Here is a 27,551-nt window from a genome sequence, read left to right on the forward strand (position 1 = left end):
GTTTGGTGTTAAATACTAGGCTTAGACTGTCTACAGATAATTGACTGATGTAAGACGGGGCAAGAATGATTACATGGATTATCTCGTGATGGAATGTTGAGTGGGCCTGTAAAAGGAATAGCTACAAGGACGAAAGGGCCTTGGGGGTAAAAGCGGATGGGGAAGGGACAGGATGACCATGCAAATAATGTTGTGTATTGGGTCTGCAGAAAGCCTGACCCCTTCCCCAGGGTTCGCCTGCTAATGTGTATAAAGGTAAACGTATAGCAGAGCTCGGGGTTCATTCTCTGCGAACTGACAGCCGTGCGTGGTGTCGGGGACACACTGATGAATCCAGAACTTCTGTAATAACTCTGTGCAACTTTGATGAATATATCTGCGGAATAAATTGATACTGATTATACTTTAAACTTACTTTGCATTTGTTTGTGATATACTCTGAGCTTGCAGCTGCTTAGAAGATAAACCAACACGCATGAAGGTGACGATTCTATGAGGGGAATTCCTTCAATTTGGTGACCCCGACGTGATCTTCAGAAAGAGTGACGCGAGCCAGAGACTGGACGACTCAGTGAGAGAGAGAATAAGGGATCCCTGACTACAAGGCAAAAGGTAAGCAGAACCTGTTAAATCAAATCTGCATATTGGCATAGGCTCTAAATTTAATCTCTCTTGCTGAGTAAGGACACATCTCTGTTTATTTAAAAACATCAAGTTGCATAGTTGAAAGGATCTGGGATCCTAAAGGATCTGGGATCCGCTAATGATCTGGGATCTTAGTTAAAAAGGATCTGTGATCCGTACTGTGGTATTTGGAACACTAATAAACTGTATTGATAGTGTACATCAGAGGAAATTTAAAACTGCCTCAGATACCGGGCCAGCACCGCTGACGGGAGACCGTTAGTAGAAGCTTGTGTTGGTGGGATCTGTGGTGGGGGCATAACGACCCAATTACTCTGATATCACTACTGTTTGAAAACTAAAAGGAGGAAAGTTGCCCTTTTAGTAACGTCTGGGACGTTAGGAAAGCGTTTGGAACGCTGCGCTTGGAGCGCTAGAGTAGTGCGCTTGGAGCGCTAGTTTAGTAACGTCTGGGATGTTAGAGTTTAGTAAAAATAGCGCTTGGAGCGCCTGTATGAGTGTACATTAATAACTAGTATTCAGAGGAAATTAAAACTGCCTCAGATACCGGGCCAGCACCGCTGACGGGAGACCGTTAGTAGAAGCTTGTGTTGGTGGGATCTGTGGTGGGGGCATAACGACCCATTTACTCTGAATCTAGTTACTGTCATAAACTGAATAAACCTGTGTGAAATAGTACTGGACAGAATGGACGGAGAATTTGACAAAGATTGGGAGGAGAAAGGCGGTTCTAACAAAAAATGGGTTAACCTTCGGCCAACAGTGGGCGAAAGTAAGGACAAATGTGATATGCACCTTTGACCCAAGGAAAAGGGCAGAACGAACTAGGGATTTGGAATGACTGGTTCAAAGGAATGATAGAAAAAGAGGAGTTTCCCAAAGAGGACTCTAAGGCAGCTGTTACCCTGGCAGTTCGAAAGACCATATTAAAGCAGCAAGACGATTTGGCTGAAAGTAGAAAACAATTGAAAAACAGCAACATGTTCACACGAGTAAAAGAAAAAAAACACGTGGAACAACAAGCCAGCTTATTGGCCCAAGCTAATTGTGTGTATCTAGCCTCAGTGACTGAATTAGGCCATCAATGGCCTTCAAAAAAGGAAAAACAACAGCCTAAGACAGAGAGTACTCTGTACCCTAAACTAGGTGATTATCATGGCCCATTCCCCGATCCTCCCCCCATGCCACAACATCAAATGATAATGAGAGAAACACCAACTACACCTCCCCCATATGATGACAAAGACTTCCCTCCCCCCCCCCCCCCCCCCCGCGGCTGATGTGCCCGACCCTCCTACACCTCTCGTGACTGTCCAAATGCCTCAGTTTCAAGTAAAGGGGGGGCAGACTATGGCTAGAAGATCCTGAGGGAAAAAGGAACAGAGAAGATTTAGAAAGAAGGACCCGGCTCCTAGAAATGGGCCCTGCTAGGGTTAACCAGAGTGGGAAATCAGCCTGGGGTTGTGGATCTAATGGGGGAGACAATCTCAGAACAGAACTTAACATCTCCCATATCACCACTGATGGTCGACTCCCCAAGCAAACCCTCTGACCCTAAGGGTAGGCGGGTAGATGAAGAAGAAACTGAGCAGGGGAAAAGAAGAAGAAAGGAAGAGAAGGATGAAAAGAAACGTAAACTGCAGTATTTTACTGGACACACCAGAGCAGAGAGCTAGTCCCTGTGTAAGATATGCAGCTGCACTGGCTAAAATAGTGGAGAAAGTGGGTCATATCGTCATGCACCACCCACTCCAAATTCTCACTTCCCATAGTACTGTAGCCTACGTTACATCAGCGTGTTTCACTCTCACTCCATTGCGACAAACCAAGATCTTACAGATACTATCAAAACCACATGTTTCCTTTGTACACGAAGGCTGTAACATGGCAGATAATATGGGTGAAGGGGGGGGAGAAAAACATTCATGTGCTGAAAAATCCGAACCTTTTGTGAAATTGAGACCAGGACTCTACGCTTTACCGCTAAACAATCCTGATCTTAGCCTATTCACTGACGGCTGCTGTTTCAGGCACCCTATAGAGGGACTTAAAGCTGGATATGCTGTTGTATCCTGTACTGACGACGGTGCAAATCCCGTAACCATGTCATCTGCCCCACTTGAGGGCAAACAATCAGCTCAAGCTGCTGAGCTAACTGCCATGATATGTGCTCTTAGATTGGCCGAGGGTAAAACTGTCAATATTTTTACAGATTCAGCTTATGTATGTAACGCAATACACAGGGATATGTCAGGCTGGGTCCAGGCAGGATTCAAAACAAGCGGAAATAAATCTATGGCTCATGAAGGACTCATGAAAGATTTATTGGCTGCTGTCCACCTTCCGGAGAAGGTGGCTGTGGTAAAGGTAAAAGGACACTCACAGGGTAGTGATCCAGAGAGCATTGGGAATAACGCTGCCGATGAAGCAGCAAAGGCTGCTGCAGGGTATGTCGCTGAATGCATAATGTTATTAGCTGAAAACATAGGAAGTTTTATAGATGATGTACAAAAAGCTCAGGAGGACGCTCCCGAGCATGAGAAAAAATCCTGGGAAGACGCAGGTGCCACTGATTGTTTCACTGGCTTATGGCAGAAGAATGGGAAAACTGTCATGCCCGAGGGATGGATCCCGTCAATGTTGAAACAGACTCATGGTTTATGCCACGCAGGAGTAGCAATAATGATGTTCGCATTACCCGCCCGTATTATCAGTCGGTTAATGCCATTGTATCAGCTTTTTCTTGTCCAGGTGCCCCCCATCCTGATCCTCCGTGTTGAAAACCACCCCAGCGGGTCCACCGGAAACACCTTTGGTTGAAGGTGTTAAAGAGGAAGTGGTCGGAGCCACGGTGGACGGGTCCACACCAAGTGACCGCACGAACAACAACAGCAGTCCAACTCAAGGGAAAGGTGGCGTATGGTGGCACTTAACCCAGTGCAGCTCAACAAAAAATCCACCGCCAAAGGCAGATCTGATCAGCGGAGGAGTGGACGAGCCAACTACACCACCAGATGAACCGGACAAAGGATCAGCACCAGGGGTAGATGCAAGCATCTCTGCAGGGACACCAGAGAAGAACACAGAAGAAGACACCGTGAACAGTAAAAGCGTGACTATAAAACTCTCTTTTCCGATTTTAAATCTCGATGTCGCCAGACGGGCAAGTCGGACTGTATTTTCTTTTTCTATTTTGGTAATAATGTTGGTGATGATTCATCTTATGTTATACATTCTATATCTGTATGCTTAAAAAGAGCTGTATGAGACACAAATCTGGGAAAGAAGGTTTCAAGGTCTTGCCGGTTTTACAGTTAAAACACGGCTTACAAGTAAAGAAAAGGTGACTCAATAGAAGATTTATATGCTTTATGTTATTTTACTTCTTGCCTTATACATTGCTAATAAAATGCATGAGGACTCCGGAATAGACAGTCCAATAAATGACTGGTTGGACAGAACTTTTGGGAAATGGAAGTCTATGATAATTTCCCTTTTTTCGTCCATTTTAGTGGTAATGGCATGTCTGGTTTTATGCGGTTGTTGTTGCATTCCTTGTATCCGCCATTTGACGGAGAAGGTTATAGTAACTGCCATAGAGAAAAGGCGTCCTGATCAACTACCTGCCTATCAAATGAATATGTGTTCACCAACAGAAGCACAGGGGTTACTCAACATAGAGTTCCATGATCATGACTCAGAGGACGAGGTGGTAGATGATAACTCTGTGTAAAAAACTGTAACACTGTATATAGTATAATAATGATGAATGCCTCATGAGAAATTGTTTCTAGGACAGAAGTGAACTTGGACAAGTTCAAAAGAGGAATTGTTGGAAATATATCATGATAAAACTGTTGTTGTGTAACAAACTTAATTATGTTGTGAGTTTAGCGAGGTTTGGTGTTAAATACTAGGCTTAGACTGTCTACAGATAATTGACTGATGTAAGACGGGGCAAGAATGATTACATGGATTATCTCGTGATGGAATGTTGAGTGGGCCTGTAAAAGGAATAGCTACAAGGACGAAAGGGCCTTGGGGTAAAAGCGGATGGGGGAAGGGACAGGATGACCATGCAAATAATGTTGTGTATTGGGTCTGCAGAAAGCCTGACCCCTTCCCCAGGGTTCGCCTGCTAATGTGTATAAGGTAAACGTATAGCAGAGCTCGGGGTTCATTCTCTGCGAACTGACAGCCGTGCGTGGTGTCGGGGACACACTGATGAATCCAGAACTTCTGTAATAACTCTGTGCAACTTTGATGAATATATCTGCGGAATAAATTGATACTGATTATACTTTAAACTTACTTTGCATTTGTTTGTGATATACTCTGAGCTTGCAGCTGCTTAGAAGATAAACCAACACGCATGAAGGTGACGATTCTATGAGGGGAATTCCTTCAGTCATTATTTAGCATCTAGCAGCGATTATAGATTAACTATCCAGATTCTAAGTAACTGGAGACTAAACTGTATTTCTCTACTCCTCATAGATCATAAACCCTTCAATATAATAAGGACTGGTTGAAATGGGTTGAGGAATGTAGACGTTATAGTGCTTTTTATCCCCCGTTCACTTGTATAGGGTTACTGAAACTGTCTTGCCTGGTCCAATATGGCGCCCTGGCCCCAAAAAGTTTGAGAACCCCTGATTTAAAACACCAAAGTCACACAATAACACAAACCAACTAACCGATGGATGCAGCGGTAGACCAGCTACTCCTGTTCTGAGAGGTTAAATTAGTGTTTTTGTGAATGGAGTCTGGTGGCTGAAGAGAACGATGTAACGGCTTCAGTTCCCCGTCAGAAAGGGCCGTCTGACGGCGAGGTAAAGGGCCGTCTGACGGCGAGGTAAAGGGCCGTCTGATGGCGAGGTAAAGGGCTGTCTGACGGCGAGGTAAAGGGCTGTCTGACGGCGAGGTGAACAGGTGAAAATATTCTAAATATAGCGTACATTTAAACTGATATTGATGTTTTTAGGTGTCTAAAATCCGTCCACAGCGGTACATCACTTTGCTCCAAACTCCATCTACTGTAGTAATACACCGACCATGGAGAAGCACACCTGAACTGTCCCTTTAAACATATAGATAGATAGATAGATAGATAGTAACTTATTGATCCCGAAACATGTTTGTGATTTTAATATGTTTATATAGTCTTTTCATGACCTAATTTATGTATGTAGAATATCACTTATTCTACAGGATTAATGAAGCACTATTTTAGCTTGTTGTGCAAAATATTTGAAAAAAAAAACTCTTTGCTTTTTTAATTTTTAGTTTTTAATTTTGTATCATATATTAGTTTATATATATATATATATATATATATATCCCTGTACTTGACATCACCTGTTTTGTAATCACTTTATCGCACAATATATAAATTAATAAAAAACAAAACGATATATATCTACGATATGTTTCTACTACACAGAAGTAATGAAAACAGTATTTAAAAAATAAAAGTAGTAAAGCTAAGGTCAACAACACACAAAGGGACATTTTAAATATTTGATAGTTTTATATCTTATGTGTGTTTTAGTGGTTTGTGTCTTATTGAATTTATTCCTGTAGTTTTGTTTTTATTATTTGTTTTGTGTAAAGCACATTGTGGTTTTGAAAAGTTCTATTCAAATAAACTATTATTATTATTATCTTATTGTTATTGTTATTGTTATTATTATTATTATTATCTTATTGTTATTGTTATTATTATTAATTATTATTATTATATTATTGTCTTATTGTTATTATTTTTATTATTATTGTGTTATTATATTATATTATTATTATTATTATATATTAATGAAGAACTCTTTTACATTTATAGGCTAAACATATAAAAATAATAATTTGTCATCAGGGTATTTATTTTGAAGGTTTCAACAGGAAGTCCTGGAGTTCATCAGGGTTCAGTATCCGGAAGGTCCAACTAGCGGGAGTTTCAGTCGAAAGATGAGAACCGTAAGCAGACAGAACCAGTCGGACTGGAGCAAACTGTGACTCACCCCCCCGCCCCGGGCAAGTAGAACCGGTCCGACAGGTGAGCTCCACCGGGGGGATAAAAGGCCGAGCTGAGCCGAGCTGAGTCAGTCAGACAGCTGCTGTTGTAATACTCTAGTAAACCATGTTTTCATCTGCTGCTGCTGGCCACCATGGTTCTGGGAGGATACGTCTTCCTCACTCAGACTCTCTTCAAAAGGTCCAAATGTAAAGGCAACGCAGCGATGGCCGGCAAGACCGTCATCATCACAGGTGAGTCACGTGGCTTTAAAGTCAGAGAATGATAACATACTCTACTTTTAAACAATACGACTCATTTCTAACTGAAACAACAAAGAAAAGAAAAAGTGTTTATGTGTGCCGCAGCTGAAATCTGTGCTTTTCTTTGGTGGAGGTTTTTTAAAATGGGTCGAACCGTTCTGCTGAAAGGGGAGTGTTTCTCTGATCTAGTCTCTGGACACATGACGGTCTAAGGACTGAATATAGTACCATGAGAAAGTAGTAAAAGTATTTAATAGCAGTTTTCTGCCTTTTGTACGCGAAAAGCAGAAAATAAAGTATTCTCCATTCTAATCTATTTGGTATCTATGAACTCATAACAAGTTGAATATCACAGATCATACTAAAGAGATGGTTATTGGTTTAAAAGTCAGAATATATAAACAGACATTAATGAAGATAAGTGCTGAAACATTTAGTCAACTGAAACAAGTATTGGATACGGGCGGGGTTTCAAAGTCATGGAATAATAAGATACTGCAAAAAAAACAAAAACTGAAATAATTCAAGTAATTTCTAAACAGAACAACAAAGAAAAGAAAAAAAGTGTTTATTTGATCAATTTATTTAAATTTAAAAAATGATTAATTTTCTTTGGTTGAAGTTTTTTAAAATGGGTCGAACCGTTCGGCTGAAAAGTGAGTTTTTCTGATCATACTAAATCTAGTCTTTGGACACATGATGGGACACAACAGACTATATTATATTTTAAGTCGTCCCATCATGAGCCCGAAGACTGAATATAATATGATAAGTAAACGTCTGTATCTCAGAAACTACAACGAGCACAATCAAGTATTTAATCGCAGTTTTTGCACATGACAACCGAAGACAGATTTCTGCCTTTTGTACGCGAAAAGCAGAAAATAAAGTATTTTCCATTCTATTCTATTTGGTATCTATGAACTCATAACAAGTTGAATATCACAGATCTGCACACATGGGCAACGTAAAAATATATTTCATTTGGAAAACATTTAATAAATACAACATTTTTTCCTCATTCTTCAAAAGATCCTGACTTTGACTATTAATAACAGTGTGATTTTTCAACATTGTACTGTTGGATCAACCGTTAAAATGTCTAAAGACTTCTGACCAATCAGAACAAATGTTGTGGTATTTTTCCTCATCATATTAAATCTAGTCTTTGGACACTTGATGGGTTACTTGTTTAAATGTCAGAATAAATAAATAAACAGACATTAATTAGTCAATTAAACAATTAGTCGATAGATACAATTAATAATCACTTCATCTTGTCCAGCAAACAGTTTCAAATATATGAAGTTTACTAATATATATATATATATATTAGTTAAGTTTACTAATATATATACATATATTAGTAAACTTCATATATTTGAACAAAACAACAAAACAAAACATTTAAAGACCGATTCACTATTTTATAGTCTAAATAATTAATTGAAGAAATAGTAGTTTACTTGATGACGACATTAATTATTAGTTAGAGTCCTAATTAGGACATTTAATGATCATTGTCTTTATTTGCTTCATTTTAATTCAGATTACTTTATACGGGGGCCCAATTGGTTGAACCAAAGTCAGTGATAATCCATCCAGTGGATGTTGAGATATTTCACTGAATCTGTGAAAACTTTGACTTGTTGGTGGCGCTAAAGAGGCATTGAGGAAATCACTGAAGAGAGTAGGATTCATCCTCTGGGGAACATGAATGTCTGAACCACATTCCATTGACATATTTCTGGTGACAGACTAACATCCAGAGCTAAAAGTGACAGTTTGTGTTTTCTTGCTGCAGGCGGGAACACCGGCATCGGTAAAGCGACGGCTCTTCACCTGGCCGGGAGGGGAGCCCGAGTGATCCTGGCCTGCCGAAACCGGGAAAAGGCCGAGGTCGCCATCGCAGATATACAACAGGTAGGAACAAAGAAGAAGAAGAACTGGAGGGAGACGCTGCATTTAATAATCACTCTGACTGACCTGCAACATGTGATTGCTTGTTAAGGAGCGGTCGCATAATTCTTGAAAGACTCCACTGAAAAAAGTTAGATTAGTTAGTATTATAATATTATTATTATTATTATTATTATATTATTATAGTATTATATAAGTTAGTATTAGCAGTGGAAGCAGTTAAGGTGCATTGGTCGTTCACACATGCTAATCATTGTGAGCCCGCCGCCGCCGCCTGTTGAGCTACAGAGAGTCCTCATCATTAGCACATCGATGAGCTGACTGACGGGAGATGAACGCAGAAAGGAGCTGAAGTATACGTTCAATAATAACGTGTCATTAACACGTTAACTTTGACAGCGCTGGTAATCACTGAAACACGTTGACTGTCTAGAAACAGCTAGAAATAGTGAAATGAGCTGCTATTAGGAATCAAGGCATATTTAGTGTATAAACTGAAAGGAGTTGAAGCGTTAGTTGGACTCGAAGCGAACCGTGCTGAAGGTAAAGAAAAGTTGAACTGTTGCGAGTATTTTCAGAGTTAAAAATTGATAAAAGGAATGAAAACGTGTACTACATTACTAAGTTCTCTCTTTTTAATCGGTGTGTTACATTATAAATATCAGACTCTTTAATTAAAGTAAATATCCCAACTGACCTGATGATGATGATTTCGCTCCAGGAAACAGGAAGTACCGACGTCCTCTACATGCAGCTGGACCTGGCCAGTCTGAAGTCGGTTCGCTGCTTCACGGAAACGTTCCTGAAAACTGAGTCCAGGTTGGATCTGCTCATCAACAACGCTGGTACACAAAAACACACAGAAAGCCTTGTTATTCATGACGTCAGTACTCAAGTATTTCTCCACAACATGTCGTTATGTCACATTTTACACATCTTGCTAAGATCTGAAACATCTGGCAGTGTAGGCCAGCCTTAAGTCTCGGTCATACCAGCATTATAAACCAATGAAACTTAGCTGTGTGGTAATTCCACTGAGCTCCTGTAGAATAATAGTCCCTTTGTAACGGTAAATTACTTACAACCCGGCTCAAAGGTTGCAACAAAAATGGGAGACCAGATGAGTTTTTTTTTGATGAGAGAACAGGAGTGATAGAACACTCAGTTCCAGAGAAACATCCGACCTTTGAGAACGCAGATATTAACGGTCAGGTGTGACGGCAGCTGACGCTCAGGTGTACATACCTGTTCAGTGTACCTGTTCGGGTGTGATGATGAGTCAGCAGTTACAATAACAACATTTTCAATCATCTTTAATCACCGGCTTCACTCAAGATTAAGAAAATGTTCATGAGACAAAGACCTATTGTCTTCTTCCTGGTGATGTAACGGATAGAAGCCACAGCACCGGAGTTGGTTCTAATTTAGCATCTAATATTTTATACTTTTTTTAACTTTTAAATTGATTGATTTGAATTAAGTGATTCTTTTTTTATTTTAATTTTATAATTTAACCAAATCTGCTATTTATATTAATATATTATATATTATATTAATATATTAATATATTAATATTTTAATGAATATATTCTTTTGTTAAACAAACACATGAGTCTATTCAAATTTCTTATTTTTTTAGTTTTTATATTTTATAATGTCTTGTGTGAATCTGTCCTGCAGGTCTGGTGGCTGACGGGCGGACAGAAGACGGTTTCGGTATCGAGTTCGGGGTGAACCACCTGGGTCACTTCCTGTTGACGTACCTGCTGCTGCAGCGCCTGAAGGAGGCGCAGGGAGGACGAGTGGTCACGCTGTCCTCCATGGCTTACCGCTGGGGACACATCGACCTGGAGGTAAAACACCGAGACAACGTGAACTCACACTGAAGGGATTTACAGCGTTAACAGACACACAGACGTTAGCTCAGTTCTTCAGGGACATTTTAACACTTCATTTGCTTTAAAATTAGAGAATAGGGTTAATATAGTGAACGCGGTATGTAACTACGGTATGAACAATTTGTGATAATAAAATCTCATTCTTCACTTCATTTCACCCTTTGTGTTTCTGAAATGTCTCTCTCTTTTTTTACCTCTCAAAATACTCATAAGAGTTCTACTTTACTTAACCTGAAGTTCAACTAACGCTTCAACTCCTTTCAGAGTTCTTTCAAAGAGTATAGAAGCAAAGAGAGGAAACTCCAATGGTTTTTTGACAACAGCCGCAGTCGCCATTTTGGACTGAATATGGTTATCATATTTATCAGATCCGTGTCTCCTGATTTCTTCGTTCGCTGAACACATTTAGAAGCATCGTGTTCTTCAGCGTCGAGCTGCTTCTTTTGTTCCGGGATTCCTTTGTGTTCAGGTGTGCCTTATGTCACAAAAAGACATTCATTCATACTTGTGTGTGAACATTCCTCGTCTCGAGGGAGTGACACCTGGACGGATTACATCATCACGTTATACAACTCAGGTTATTCTGTGTTAATGACCTATTTGTTGTTGTGTGTTGCGTTCAGGCGCTGGCGGTGAACAGACACCTGGGCACCGGCAGGTACAGCTGGCAGTTCTTCCAGGCGTACTGCAACAGTAAACTGTGCAACATGCTCTTCACCCACGAGCTCGCCATGAGGCTGAAAGGATCCAACGTCACCTGCTACAGCGTCCACCCAGGTAACCATCCAACTAATACCATCCGACATCCTACGAACCAAACTAACTCCTACGATACGACATCCTACGAACCAAACTAACTCCTACGATCCAACATCCTACGAACCAAACTAACTCCTACGATCCAACATCCTACGAACCAAACTAACTCCTACGATCCGACATCCTACCAACCAAACTAACTCCTACGATCCGACATCCTACCAACCAAACTAACTCCTACGATCCAACATCCTACCAACCAAACTAACTCCTACGATCCGACATCCTACGAACCAAACTAACTCCTACGATCCAACATCCTACGAACCAAACTAACTCCTACGATCCGACATCCTACCAACCAAACTAACTCCTACGATCCGACATCCTACCAACCAAACTAACTCCTACGATCCAACATCCTACCAACCAAACTAACTCCTACGATCCGACATCCTACCAACCAAACTAACTCCTACGATCCGGGAATGTAACCTGGATAATGTTTCCCAGTCCTGGAAGTGTGACGTCCCAAAGCCTCGAACATACTGACAGAAGATATGAACATTAATACCAGTTTAACATGACATCGTATTATCAAAGACAATGTCGACTATAAGTTTCCATTCAAATGTTGCACAAATTTTGTAAATTTACACCTCAGCCAAGCGGAACAACTTTTTAGGGAAGTTTCGACTTTATTTCTCACATTTCCACTCAAATTTTTTTATCTTGAATGCAAACATTTAAAAACAGGTGAATTTAAACACACTGACTGAGACACGTGTTTAAAAACACACAAAGAACCAAACCCAGAGTTAAAAATGACATGACAAGAATGCAGTAAAACATGTCACATATTCATGTCTTTCAACTGCAGCTGGCGAGAAACAAACAAGTTCTTCAACTACAAACTACTTTTTAAACTAGCTGACTTCCTGTTTTTAGGTAAAACTGAGTACATGAAATTGAAATAAAAGGAATTTAGAAATGACATACCTGGCACCAGACAATGTAGGGAAATAAATTATACTAAACTAATAATTTAACAGTTAAATAAAGTAACAAAATGTACAATATTCTGAGTATTGAAAAAAGCCACACAATTTCAGTTTATATATTTAGAGTTTATATAAAGTTATATTTTTTCATATTATTTTATATATTATTATTATTTTTATAGAGTTTATATATTTATATATATATGAGAATAATCTTTAAACATCTTTTTAATAAAATGTACAATATTCTGAGTATAAAACAACACAACATTTCAGAGAGGTTATATATTTAAAGTTATATAGAGTTATATATTTATGTAGTTATATAGAGTTATAATAGTCTATATATTTTTAAAGAGTTATAATATTTAAATATATATTAGAATAATATAGGTCAGGGCGACGTCGGGCGTGGTCAGGTGATCATTAACGGTCGGGACGACGTCGGGCGTGGTCAGGTGATCATTAAACGGTCGGGACGACGTCGGGCGTGGTCAGGTGATCATTAAACGGTCGGGACGACGTCGGGCGTGGTCAGGTGATCATTAAACGGTCGGGACGACGTCGGGCTTGGTCAGGTGATCATTAAACGGTCGGGACGACGTCGGGCGTGGTCAGGTGATCATTAAACGGTCGGGACGACGTCGGGCGTGGTCAGGTGATCATTAAACGGTCGGGACGACGTCGGGCGTGGTCAGGTGATCATTAAACGGTCGGGACGACGTCGGGCGTGGTCAGGTGATCATTAAACGGTCGGGGCGAGCCGGAAAGCTTTCATTATGTTGAATCAGTATGTTGATCCAGGTGTGTCTCTGGTCCTGCAGGTGTGGTTCGGACCGAGCTGTCCCGTAACGTCAGCCTGTGGCAGAAGGTCTTCATCGAGCCCGTGGCCCGCCTGCTGTTCCTGGACCCGGCGGACGGCGCTCAGACCACGCTACACTGCTGCCTGCAGGAGGGCATCGAACACCTGAGCGGACGCTACTTCTCCTGCTGCGCCGTACAGGAAGTGAGCGCCCGGGGACGAGACGGACGCCGAGGCCCGGAAGCTGTGGGAGGTCAGCGAGAAGCTCTGTGGACTCTCTTAAGGTGGAATCACCACAAAGGACTTCGTCTCCACCTTAAACGGATTGTTAAGTCCCGGATGAGCCTCCCTACCCCCCTCTGTTTACTCTGCTGTTAGCGTGACCGTACCGATGATGTCATGATATGTAAAGGATAATGTACGGAGCCGGTCATTGTTGTGAAAGAATCCCTGACAGGGCGATGCTGCCACCTGCTGGTGAAACACCAGAGCTTCACACGGAATCTTTCTCTGGACAGTTTGTTTTATTATTATTATTATTAGTATTACTATTATTATTATTATTATTATTATTATTATTATTATTATTATTATTATTATTATTATCACATTATTATTATATTATTATTATTATTATTATTATTATTATTATCACATTATATTATTATATTATTATTATTACTATTACTATTACTATTATTATTATTATTATTATTATTATTATTATTATAATTATTATATTCTACATTCAAAAATGTACCCAACTTGGTTTCTGGTCCATCTATCTATGTAATATTTATATATGTTTTACAACAATTTCTTAAAAGTTTACAAATGTATATAAAATGTTATAATGTGTGCAACAATAAACTGTTAATAAATACTTTAATAATGTAATCTGAATGTAATGTTATCAGCTATGATACAATATATAAACTAATTATTTCATATTACACAAACTACTGATTAAATAACATCAATTATAACATTACTAATAATTATTAAACATTATTCATTATCATTTCATTGTTGTTAACATTAAAGAAATAGTTTGTAAATCATCAATAAACAATATATAGATAGATATTTGTAACACTTTGTTAATAGTTAATATCTGGTTTTAAACCATCAATAAACATTATTTGGATACTAATATAAAGTTACAACTGATGATTATAATAATAATACCTTGTTAAATGGTTAATAAATACTTTGTAAATCATCTATAAACATTATTTAGACAGATAGTTAATAGTTAATAATTAGTTTCCATCTCTCTATGTAATGTTTATAGATGTTTTACAAACGACTTCTTAAAAGTTTAAAAAATCATTAATATCATCCATTAATCACTAATGAATATTATAATAGTATATACATGTTATAATGTGTGCAACAATAAGATAAACAGTTTATAATGTAATCTGAATGTAATTGTTATTGTCTCTTATCAGCTATGACAATATATAATTTATAACCTCATTATTTCATATTACACAAACTAATGATTAAATAACATAACTTATAGCATTTTCAACAATTTCATTGTTTGTTAAGAATTAAAAAAAAATATGAACTAAAGATTAATTAACTGTAAATTTATCATTTATAAATGATGGGTTATTATAAACACAGTGAGAGAAGTTGAGCCTCATTCAGAAGAAATCATCAGTTTCTCTAGAAGATAATAAAGATAATTATAATAAGATAATTAAGATGATTATAATAGATAATTATAATAAATAATTATAATAAATAATTAAAATAATTATAATAGATAATTCAGATAATTACTATATATATATATATATATATACACTGTATATATATATAACACTCACCGCCGTCCTGGAGGTATTTTCGTTGACGGCTGTCTACCTGGACACGAGACAGAGTCACAAGTTATTCATGAAATCTGTGAAACAGCTTATAATATATATAAAATATGTGTTATGAAATCAATCAATCTACCAATCTATCAATCTACCTACATACATCAGCTGCAACATTAAAGTGATGAACACATTAATGCAACAATAATTATAGTACAATAATATGATATGTTTTATTCTGCAGAAGGAGTACCTTTACTTCTTTTGGTACTTTAAGTAGATTTGATGCTAATACTTTTATACTTTTACCGTCCTGTTGTGTTCCAGTCTCTATAAACTCAATCTGTGTTCAACATTAACACTAACATTAACACTAATATTAACACCAGTATGGATCTGAGCAGTAGTTGATGTCGTCACTTCCTGAGAGCCTCCTCGCCCGTTAGAGACGTGTAACCATGGTAACCAACCTCACGTGACCAAGACGCTGATTTGTGAGAATCAAAGTCTGAATTCATTTAAATATATATATATATATATATATATATATATATATTACTCCTACATGTAGCAAAGTGAAATCTTACACTTACAGTTCAATTGAAGCGTTATTGATGTTCCAGAGTCGCCCGTAAACGTCTGTTATGCTGCCGTAGTGTCCCAGTGTTTAAATACTGTGATATTTCACCGGAAATCAAATGTAACTCACCGACTATTGGATTCATCATGAGGTTAGGAAACACACTAGAAGATCTCTGGGTTTAGAGCATGAGACCCAAGAGACCTTCTTTAATTCTACCAAACTTCCTAAATATGAGAATAAAGTCATAACTTCCTCCACCTCCTCCTCCCCCTCCCCCCCTCCTCCTCCCTCCTCCTCCCTCCACCCTCCTCCTCCCTCCTCCTCCTCCCTCTTCCTCCCTCCTCCCTCCTCCTCCCTCCTCCTCCTCCTCCCCCCTCCCCCCTCCTCCTCCCTCCTCCTCCCTCCTCCCTCTTCCTCCCTCCTCCTCCTCCTCCCCCTCTTCCTCCCTCCTCCCTCCTCCTCCTCCTCCTCCTCCCTCTTCCTCCCTCCACTTTGGATGAAAACATTTGAGGCCAGAAATAATCCATGTTGATGAATCTGTCTTTAATTTAGATCAACAACGTTTATTTTAAAAGATCTTCGGGAGTTTGGAGAGGCAGCGAGTCGCGTCGGACACCCCGTGATTGCATAAAGTAGACGAGCCCTCAACTTTATGCAAATGAGGAGCGGGCGTCGTGACGCCCAGTCTCTCGAATCGCGACGCCACGCTACCAGAATGCATTGCGCGGCAGCTTACATAGACAATGAATGGGAAGCGTGGAAAGCACGGAGGCTGTGGACACGGACCATGACCGATCACAGAACGACTGAAGATCGGACCTCTGCTCAGCTTCAAAGACACTGAACTCATTTGGTGGCATTTTGTCAGCAGATGATTTACTGACATTTCAGAACCACAACGCCGCTGCGCTGCACCAGACTAGAACACGGTCCAGGATGGATTCAGTAGAAAACATATTAAAGTCAGAGTCTCCACCCGCCACATCACTGTTCTCTCCTCGGGGCTTTAACAAACCCACTTATATCCACTCCAGAGAACCGACCGGTACGACTCTGATCTGTTCAACACGCTGCGGCGCTGCAATTGAAAATCAATCGAGGGATGATGAATGGCGGCCAGTAGGCTCGCCGTGGCGCCGGGGATGGATTCGGTAAATAATGGGGCAGTGATAAACAAGGTGGCCGCCGCGGTCCGAGAGCGCTGAAGACGTTCAGCCGGCGGAGACGTTCGTTAGCCGGCAGCGTCGTGTCAGAGCTGATGAATGGGCCGGCTCTGGAGACCCCGAAGACTATTCATTATACTTCCAATGTTAACTTAACGGAGAAAAACAAATCATCCACAGCAGCAGCAGCAGCAGCAACAGCAACAGCAACAGCAACAGCAGCAGCAGCATCAGCAGCAGCAGCAGCACAGCAACAGCAGCATCAGCAGCAGCAGCAGCAGCAGCATCTAGCAGCAGCAGCAACAGCAACAGCAGCAGCAGCAGCAGCAGCAACAGCAGCAGCAGCAGCAGCAACAGCAACAGCAGCATCAGCAGCAGCAGCAGCAGCAGCAGCAGCAGCAGCAGCAACAGCAACAGTAGCAGCAGCAGCAGCAGCAGCAGCAACAGCAGCAGCAGCAACAGCAACAGTAGTAGCAGCAGCAGCAGCAGCAGCAGCAGTAGAGCAGTAGCAGCAGCAACAGCAGCAGCAGCAACAGCAACATCAACAGCAGCAGCAGCAGCAGCAGCAACAGTAGCAACAGCAACAGTAGCAGCAGTAGCAGCAGCAGCAGCAACAACAGCAGAAACAGCAGCAGCAGCAGCAACAACAGCAGCAGCAGTAGCAGCAGCAGCAGCAGCAGTAGCAGCAATAGCAACAGCAGCAGCAACAGCAACAGCAGCAGCAGCAGCAGTAGCAGCATCTACGAGTAGAGTCCCCATAAGCATCATCTACGAGTAGAGTCCCCACAAGGATCATTTACAAGGAGAATCCCCACAAAGATCATCTACGAGTAGAGTCCCCACAAGGATCATCTACAAGGAGAGTCCCCACAAAGATCATTTACAAGGAGAGTCCCCACAAGATCATTTACAAGGAATCCCCACTAAGATCATCTACGAGTAGTCCCCACAAGGATCATCTACAAGGAGAGTCCCCACAAGATCATTTACAAGGAGAGTCCCCACAAAGATCATCTACGAGTAGAGTCCTCACAAGGATCATCTACGAGTAGAGTCCCCACAAGGATCATCTATGAGTAGAGTCCCCACAAGGATCATCTACAAGGAGAGGTCCCCACAAGGCACAATGTCAACAGGTTTGTGTCCCCATAAGGCGATGAATACAAACACACAGATTGACACATAATGCAGAATGACAAAAAACGATTTGAAGATACATTTGGAGTGTATTTATTAATATAATAATAATAATAATAATAACCAGAATGCAGTGTAACCTATAGTCAGTCCAACTGATCTGAGAATCTATTGCAGAGAACAATCAGAGTTATTATAAAAATAGCTTTTCTTCACACGTTCACGGAGTCGAGTTGGTGGCTTTTTAAAAAAAGAAAAACTTTTATTTTATGCACCTTCCCCCCTCCCCAAATAAATAAATAACCCCCACAGAGAGAGATGGGACTCCCCAGGGTGATAAATGAGGATGTGTTTTTCCACTGCAGAGATGACTTTTATCGCGTCGTAGGAACATTTGACATGTGGACGAAACATTCCTGTTTTTAACACTAAAAACCTACAGCTCCTGGTCGGTCGGTTGCCATCTTTGTTTGGACCCAGATTTATTTATTAGATGTATTTATTTATTATATTTATGCCAGGATAAGATGAAAAAAGGAAATGGTTGTAATATTAGGAATTAGAAAAAATAAAAATACTCACGGTTTATCAAAATTGGATAAAACTTCAAATTTCATTGTAATCAGGTGATAATTAGAAAGTAACCTATTTGAAATTCCTTTGGAATAAATGCCAAATTAACCCCATATTTACCTCAAAATCTATCTAAACTGTTTTTATTATAAACATTATTTAATAATTATATGCTAAAAAATCATCTAACTTAGTGGTTCTCAAACGTTTTACACCACGTACCACCTCAGACGTAACCTCGATTTCATCACTACACAATAGTCATTTTTCCTGAGCTGACATTGAACGCCTCATAATAATAACTCAATGGTACCTCCGTTAACGTTGGTATGTCCGGTATTTAGCCTGAGTAGTGTAGCTTCTACACAGATGTAACCAGGTACCTGAGTTTTTTATTTTTTTTATTTAAAACAAGTAATTTGCTAACTTTTACACCACGTACCACCTCAGACGTAACCTCTATTTTGTCACTACATTAATTTATAGAAAACATACTGCGCATTTATTTTTCAGCATTTATTCTACTGAACATCCAAACAGCAGATTATTAAGAACATGACATTATATGAACCGTACAGGACTGACTGATTTATGTAGTAATGTTTCTCTTAACAAAACTTAACAGAACAGAGAATCCCCCAGCATGCACTGCAGGTCTGTACTTTGTTATTGTCATCTATTGTGGTTGTTTGCATAAAAACACAATTCAAATGATTATGATTTTTTAAATATTTGCTTTGATTTAAAAAAAACCTTGGCCAGCTGCTTAGAGCTAGTGTTAGGAAGTTAAACACGTCATAATTCTCTCTAATATCTATTTTATATTGATGTGAAAACATCTCCTTCAAACAACTGGATTTATTCAAGTTTCTCACCAAAAACTACATTTTACCAGATTACGTTTGAACGCATCATGATAACGTTGTAATTCACCTTCACACAATAGTCATTTTTCCTGAGCCGACTTTGAACGCCTCATAATAATAACTCAATGGTACCTTTGTTAACGTTGGTATGTCCCGTATTTAGCCTGATTAGTATAGATTCTACACAGATGTAACCTGGTAGCTGATGTCATGATTCAGGGAGTTTAAATTTAAAACAAGTAATTTGCTGTTATCTATTTATCAGCAGACATGGAAATAAAGCATATCAATTCACTTTGTATTCTTTTCTGGAAAATATATTAAATAAATTACCAGCTGTTGTGAAATAGCAGAATATAATTATTAAATAATGTGTATAATTAAGTAGTTTTAGATGGATTTTTGAGGTAAATTGGCAGTTAATCCAAAGACATTTTAAAAGGTTACTTTCTAATTATCACCTGATTACCTTGAAAGTTGCGGAGCTGTAAAATGAAGACAGTGAGTCACAATATATATATCTTTTGACTTATTTTATAGTAATTCTGATTTAATTTCTACTCAGTAAGTCAAAGGTTTGACTTTTGTCTGATGAAAATCTTTAATTTTTGTTCAAGTATTCATCCATTTTCTTTCTTTTCCAGGCTTTAAAGGGCTTCCATACAAGTATTATTACAAAGCGAGACAGAACATTTAAATATTATTATTTCTGTGACTGTAATCACTGACGCAGTTTGAGAGTTTGAATTTGGACACTTTAAAAAAACATTTGCAGAAATGAATAAAGTAAATGAACGCGGTGTTGTTTTTCTCGGAGGATCTCCAGGGATGAACGGAGTTAATGTTGATAATGATGCAGCGGAGGATAAACTGATACCGGAGGAGCTTTAATAAAAGTCTGATTATCAGCTGCAGTGGAGAAACCCGCTGAGAGAGGAAGAGCGTCGCCACGGGGAGGAGAAGAATCAACAAAACATTAAAAAGAAATGATATTTATCTGAGGGAATGAGTTATCTAATGCTGAACTCATCAAAGTGTAATATGAGCGGCTGAGATGGAAATCAGGCTTCTTAAGTGATGCGTTATTATTATTATTCTGTATCTGCAATAAAAACATGTTCTTTTCTTAATAAAGACATTTTTAAAGACACAGTGAATCATATAAATCTACTCGACAAGAAAACCTCTGCTTGGTGCAAAATCACACCGTTATCATTTTAATATGTTTTCAATGAAAATGAGAATAATGATTATCAATTCCCTCTTTTATCGCAAATCATATCGCAATTGCAATATCTGTCAAAATAATTGCAATAAAATATTTTTCTAAATCGTTCAGCTCTACTTTTAGTCGATCAAATCAATTCAAATTCAATTTAATCAAATCCTGAAGATACCTCGCCCACATTTTTAATAATTTTACTCATAAATTCGTCCCTTTAAAGAACCTAAAGACGCTCAAACTGCTGTTTCACTGCGTCTTTAAATGGATTCTCAAGTTAAAGTCATCATTTTCTCACAGATTACTGTGAAACCACTTGAATCAAAATGGCAGTCGTGTAGTTTTACTGTCACCGCACGTTTCCGAGCTCGAGTACGGAGACCCATTCCTGCCAGAAAAAATGGATGAGATGTTAGGAATGACAAAGCCAAGATGGTGACGGCCAAAAGTTAAGATGGCGACGGCCGAAAAACCAAGATGGAGACGGACAAAAAAAAAGATGGAGACGGTCAAAAACCAAGATGGAGACGGCCAAAAACCAAGATGGTGACGACCAGAAACCAAGATGGAGACGGACCAAAAACCAAGATGGTGACGACCAGAAACCAAGATGGAGACGACCAAAAACCAAGATGGAGACGGTCAAAAACCAAGATGGAGACGACCAAAAACCAAGATGGAGACGGCCCAAAAACCAAGATGGAGACGGCCAAAAACCAAGATGGAGACGGTCAAAAACCAAGATGGTGACGGCCAAAAACCAAGATGGTGACGGCCAAAAACCAAGATGGAGACGGTCAAAAACCAAGATGGAGACGGTCAAAACCAAGATGGAGACAGCCAGAAACCAAGATGGTGACGACTAAAAACCAAGATGGGGGCGCCTGGTTAGCTCAGTCGGTAGAGCGGGCGCCCATGTATCGCCAAGGCTCAGTCCTAGCAGCGGTGGACCCGGGTTCGAATCCGGCCTGTGGACCTTCCGCATGTCATCTCTCTCTCCCCTTTCCAAGACTCTATCCACTGTCCTATCAATAAAACGCTTAAAAAAAAAAATGCCCCCAAAAAATAACTTTAAAAAAAAAAAAAAAAACAAGATGGAGACAGCCAACATGACAAACTCAAGGCTTCAAAAATATGAGTTGGTCAATCATAAAAATGAATTTGTAAGTCACAGTTATGATATAATAAGTCAATCTGATGTGATGAAATTCAAAACGAACATTTACAGTCACAATTATGAGTTTTTACATAATACATTGTGAAAGCAAATAAAAACAGGACTTTCCAATCTAAAATAATGAGAAACTAAGTCAAAGTTATGTCAGAATTATGACTTTTCATGCAAACAATATTACTTTCTTTTTTAATTATGTGATAGTAAATCAAGATTCTGGCTTTCAGTCAAAATAATGAGAAATGAAGTCAAAGTTATTATTGACTAACTCAGTTTATCTTGTGACTTTTACATTCATAACTATTTACGGTTAGTAATTTAAATTATTTTTTCTTGGCAGAAATGAGCTTCCATATGATGCAGAGCTGATGACTCTGTGGGAGTTTCCATACAGATGTGTGTACAGATGTTCATGTGTCGACTCGTTTGTCTTTTGTGCTTCTTTTAATGAATTCTCAGCGTGTAGTTTTGTTTGTAGCAGAAATGTTTTATGAGCAGGACGTCGATCAAATCTCCCTAAAATAAAAACCATCAACTCCCTGAAATGATAATAATAATAATAATAATAATGATAATGATAATGATAATGATAATAATAATAATAATAATAATAATAATAATAATAATGATAATAATAATAATAATAATAATAATATCATTTCTGCTGTATTTTCAATCTTTCAGATTTTCTTTTGGAGTTTGAACAAATGAAAAACCAACATAGAGACCTGAACACCGTCGTTAAAACCAACAAAACAAAAGATAAGGAGATTAAACGTCTTTATAATATCATAGGAACAATATAAGATTTGATTTTACAATACATTTTTTTCCTCTTTTTCCAAAAGCTCCGGCTGTTTTTGTAGTTTTAAGGTAACTGATGATCTCAGGTAGAATCAAGTCCCCGCCTCCTTCTGAAAACTCTTATTTTGAAATACTAAAATAGTTCTGAGAGATGCCAAATGCTTGAATCCCATTGGCTTAGGGGCTGAAAATCGTCCGAACAGGAAGTCTTTTATTCTGAAATATCCAGTCACAGATCCTCAGATTATGATTGTTCTTTAAATTGTTAAATAAGTGTCCAGAGTACTCCACTGACTCCTCTTCGCCATCCAACATGGCTTCCGTTTTCCCAGAATCCTCTTTGTCATCACAAACATTTTCATCTTTAAAATAATAAAAAAGAAGATCTGTAAGAAACTAATTCTCTGCATAATCACACCAGGAAATATTCAGTGGTTATTTTCTCCTCGGCCAATAAGACGTAACGATGTCCGGCGCTTTCTTTCCGTTTCCGTGACGACAGCGGTCCTCGGCCCGGCGATCTTTTCCTCTGTGAGTCTGAAGGCACTTGATGTCATGGCAGAGGGTGAACTCTCCTCCTCAGACGGACGGACAGGACGGACGGACGTCAAAACAACGTCCTAAAAGTCTTTTTTAAAAACACCGTCGATCCTCCCGCTGCAAAAAGTTACCTCCCCCCAAAATAAGAGAGACTGCCGTTTATCTGTCCAGCTCCTCGCGGGTACAGTACTGTTGATCTGTGGAGGGGGGGGGGGGTCATGAGAGGGGATGATGGGATGATGGGATGATGGGGGGGGGGTGACATTCAAGCTATTATTCCCTCTGTTTTCTGACTGAAGAGCCTGATTCCCTGTGCTTTGTGGCGCTGAGCTGAAACCAAAGGTCAACTAAGTTCACCGGAGAACACTGATGAAGATGAAGATGAAGATGAAGATGTAGATGGAACATCCATAATCGCTGATGGATGATTGGCAGCGTGTCTACCTTTCACAAACTACAACCATAGACTGTATAAAAGAAGTGGACGTAACCTCCGGAGTCTGAAAAGTGAAGCCAACGCTGAAGAGCCTTAAACCTGCATTCTTTCTAGTAGTCAGCAGGGGGCGACTCCTCTGGTTGCAAAAAAACAAGATGGTAACGGCCAAAATAACAAACTCAAGGTCAAAATTATGAATTTTAAGTCTCAATTCTGATAAAATAAGTCAATCTGATGTGAGGGAAATTTAAAATGAGGACATTTAAAGTCACAGTTATGAGTTATTACATAAACAAATTGAGGAAGCAAATAAAAACAGGACTTCCTAATTCAAAATAATGAGAAATTAAGCCAAAGTTATGAGATATGAAGTCAGAATTATGACTTTTCATGCAAAAGAAATCTTTTTTTCAAGTTATGTGATAGTAAATTAAAATGATGACTTTCCTTGTCAGTCAAAATAATGAGAAATAAAATCATGAAAGAGTCAGAATGATGTGAGAGGAACTATTTACAGTTATCATCCAAACTTTTTATCCATTTCTTTCTTTTCTTGGCAGAAATGAGCTTCCATACTGTCCATTATGTTATTACATTTAATATAACCTTATACAGATGGATACAGATGTTCAGTGTCTGGATGTGTTAGCTTAGCATAAAGACTGGAAACAGCTAGCATGATGAGGTCACCTCTCCGTGTGACCTCTTGACCTTTCATGTCTGCCATGTTGGCGGGATGTCTCTCTGTAGCTCTTACCTCATCTTTGGTAGTTGGGGGGGGTTAATGGTGGAGGATGATGGGATGGGTGATGGGGTGAGGAGGTGATGAGGTGGCGGGGGGGAGGAGGTGGGGGGGGGGCAGAAGAGTCAAAGGTTGTGGCATCCCGTAGAGAGGGGGGGTCACCTCTGCCGGCCAATCAGAGCAAGACTCAGAGTGACGCACAGCTGCCATATATGGGGGGATGACGGCGGGCCGAGCGACCTCAGATCTGTTACAGAGAGAGGGAGAGAGAGAGAGAGAGACAGAGAGAGAGAGAGAGAGAGAGAGAGAGAGGGGGACAGAGAGAGAGAGACAGAGAGAGAGAGACAGAGAGAGGGACAGAGAGAGAGACAGAGAGAGAGAGAGAGAGAGAGAGGGGGACAGAGAGAGAGAGACAGAGAGAGAGACAGAGAGAGAGAGAGAGAGAGAGAGAGAGAGAGAGAGAGAGAGAGAGACAGAGAGAGAGAGAAACAGAGAGAGGGACAGAGAGAGAGACAGAGAGAGAGAGAGAGAGGGGGACAGAGAGAGAGAGAAACAGAGAGAGGGACAGAGAGGGAGACAGAGAGAGAGAGAGAGAGGGGGACAGAGAGAGAGAGACAGAGAGAGAGAGAAACAGAGAGAGAGACAGAGAGAGAGAGAGAGAGAGAGAGAGAGAGAGAGAGAGAGAGAGAGACAGAGAGAGAGAGAGAGAGAGAGAGAGAGAGGGTTTAAAACAATAAGAGCGTTAATTGATTTATTTATTTTTTATGGGTGAAATAAAATAAAAGAGTGACACATAAAGATGAATAATAACATAAAGATGAATAATAACATAAAGATAAATAATAACATAAAGATAAATAATAACATAAAGATGAATAATAACATAAAGATAAATAATAACATAAAGATGAATAATAACATAAAGATGAATAATAACATAAAGATAAATAATAACATAAAGATGAATAATAACATAAAGCAGTTACGGTGAAAATTCACATTTTCTTTTGATGATTTTCTGGAAGTTCAGTTAAAAGTTTGGATGCAAACTGAAGCTGTGGTTCCCAACCTGAGGTTCACGGCCCTACGAGGGTCATGAGATGATTACAGCCTGAGATGGATCTGGTGTTAACGCTCCAATACCGTGACAACTACACACTTCTCTGCTTTGTTGGAAACATTCTGGATAATGTGAGAACACATCTCAACCTATATATATGTATATATATGTATATATCATATATAGCATATGAATGGTACTCACTGTTGGGGGGAGGGTCTTTACATTCGCCCTCCTCGATGGTGACATCATCGATGGCGATATCTCCCTCGATACCGGCGCCTCGGACTCCCTCCATCACCATCTAGCGGAGAGGAAGACAGGATGTTGTCAGCTCTGACCTCAGCGACAAACACATTATGTGCTTCCTGTGGCATGATGCATTTCACAATAAGAGTTCAGCCTTCTGCTAATCGGCGGTTAGCCCACTGCTAGCGTTAGCCTCCAGCTAACACCGTGACGTTGACACAAAAAGGGTCAATACAAGTTGGATTTAACGCCGTCTGCAAACCAAAAGGTCAACTGAGTTCACCGGAGAACACTGATGAAGATGAAGATGAAGATGAAGATGAAACACCAAACCAAACTTATTTAAAAAACAAAACGCTAATGGATGCATCGTGGTCTACCTTTCCGAAAGCGAGATGGAGACGACCAACAAACCGAGATGGAGACGACCAACAAACCGAGATGGAGACGGCCAACAAACCGAGATGGAGACGACCAACAAACCGAGATGGAGACGACCAACAAACCGAGATGGAGACGGCCAACAAACCGAGATGGAGACGACCAACAAACCGAGATGGAGACGGCCAACAAACCGAGATGGAGACGACCAACAAACCGAGATGGAGACGACCAACAAACCGAGATGGAGACGGCCAACAAACCGAGATGGAGACGACCAACAAACCTGGCTGGAATAAAGCGGGTGTGGTTTGTACCTGGAAGGCTGCGGTCGGGTGGATGTTGACCTTGGCTTGCCGCCAGCGGTCTCCTTGGTTACCGGTCAGACTCCAGACCGAGGTGTCGGTCACCGTCGTACCTTTCTGACGCAGAAAGACGTTCAGAGCTCCTGCAGAGACAAGCCAACCGGGTCAGTTGTGTGTGTTCTAATGAATACTGTGTATTATATTGTGTACTGGAGACGCTGCCGCAGACTCACCGATGTGTTTCCCGTACATGTGGTAGTAGAAGGAGAAGCAGTAGGTGGGGTTGTTGGTGACGGAGGAGGACGAGGAGGAGGAGGAGGAGGAGGTCTTGGAGTTCATGTTGAAGGTTGGGGGACAGCAGCCGGCCTTGTCTCCCTCCTGCCTCGGCCTCGATGTCTCGATGTACATGTAGAAACCTGAGAGACCATCACAGCACAGACTGGGGTCAAAGGTCAGCTCAGGGGTTAATACACTAATACATTATTACAACACCTTGGAGAACTGGTCCAGAAACCTGCTATGGAACATCATCTCATCTTATAGCACTTTGATTTCATTTGTTTTAATTCAATAATGACATTTTCTTTCTTTGATTCCATGATGTAAGCCAATCACAGGCCTCCAGCTGCTCTTAGCAACAGCTTCTTCTTCTTCTTCTTCTTCTTCTTCTTCTTCTTCTTCCTGTTCCTCCTCTTCCTCTGCAGCAGCATTAGGGTAAGCCTCGGGGTGAAGCGTTTTAAATCCTCTGTCAGACAGGAAGCCTGCGTGCTGAGTGTTTTCTACTCTCGTGTTCACTTTAATTTGTGAGGATTGTTTTAGTGCCGGATGAGCCGGAGGTGGATCTGGTTGCTGCTGCTGCTCTCTGCAGGACTGTTGCTGAGGCCTCCTGAGTTCATCTGTGCAGGGCGATGGTGATCTGTTCTAAATGAACCTTAAAGGGACATTCATAAAATACATTTTAAATAAATAAAAGTATTTAATCCTCTTATCAACATGGGAGTGGATAAATATGCTGCTTTATGCAAATATATGTATATATTTATTATTGTAAATCAATGAACAACACAGATCAATGACAGATATTGTCCAGAAACCCTCACAGGTACTGCATTTAGCATTAAAACAATATGCTCCAATCATAACATGGCAAACTGCAGCCCAAACAGGCAACAACAGCTGTCAGTGT

The 27,551-nt window shown here is 40.0% G+C and overlaps 1 protein-coding gene, 2 long non-coding RNA genes and 1 pseudogene across 3 annotated transcripts in view; 2 read left to right on the plus strand and 2 right to left on the minus strand.

The window, feature by feature from the left end:
• Positions 1 to 820: 820 nt before the first annotated feature.
• Positions 821 to 20,425, plus strand: LOC119504255. Its single transcript, XR_005210530.1, has 3 exons — positions 821 to 973; positions 5,630 to 5,642; positions 20,413 to 20,425. It is a non-coding gene; the product is annotated as an uncharacterized LOC119504255 (long non-coding RNA).
• Positions 3,845 to 12,422, minus strand: LOC119504256. Its single transcript, XR_005210531.1, has 3 exons — positions 12,411 to 12,422; positions 8,190 to 8,194; positions 3,845 to 4,027 (listed from the first exon to the last, which is right to left on the minus strand). It is a non-coding gene; the product is annotated as an uncharacterized LOC119504256 (long non-coding RNA).
• On the plus strand, positions 6,528 to 13,942 carry LOC119504247 (annotated as a pseudogene).
• Positions 20,426 to 22,611: 2,186 nt separating the features above from the next.
• The window catches only part of mdga2a (MAM domain containing glycosylphosphatidylinositol anchor 2a), a gene marked incomplete at its 5' end in the record, with an annotated part of 64,981 nt that continues 60,041 nt past the window's right edge, over positions 22,612 to 27,551 (minus strand). Inside the window, 4 exons of the mRNA XM_037746512.1 lie at positions 22,612 to 24,617; positions 25,635 to 25,734; positions 26,378 to 26,508; positions 26,599 to 26,781. Coding sequence (XP_037602440.1) covers positions 24,529 to 24,617; positions 25,635 to 25,734; positions 26,378 to 26,508; positions 26,599 to 26,781 — 503 coding nt within the window. The remainder of the gene's footprint in view (positions 24,618 to 25,634; positions 25,735 to 26,377; positions 26,509 to 26,598; positions 26,782 to 27,551) is intronic.

The sequence above is a fragment of the Sebastes umbrosus genome, chromosome 16 (assembly GCF_015220745.1).
Source record: "Sebastes umbrosus isolate fSebUmb1 chromosome 16, fSebUmb1.pri, whole genome shotgun sequence".
NCBI classification, from domain to species: Eukaryota; Metazoa; Chordata; class Actinopteri; order Perciformes; family Sebastidae; genus Sebastes; species Sebastes umbrosus.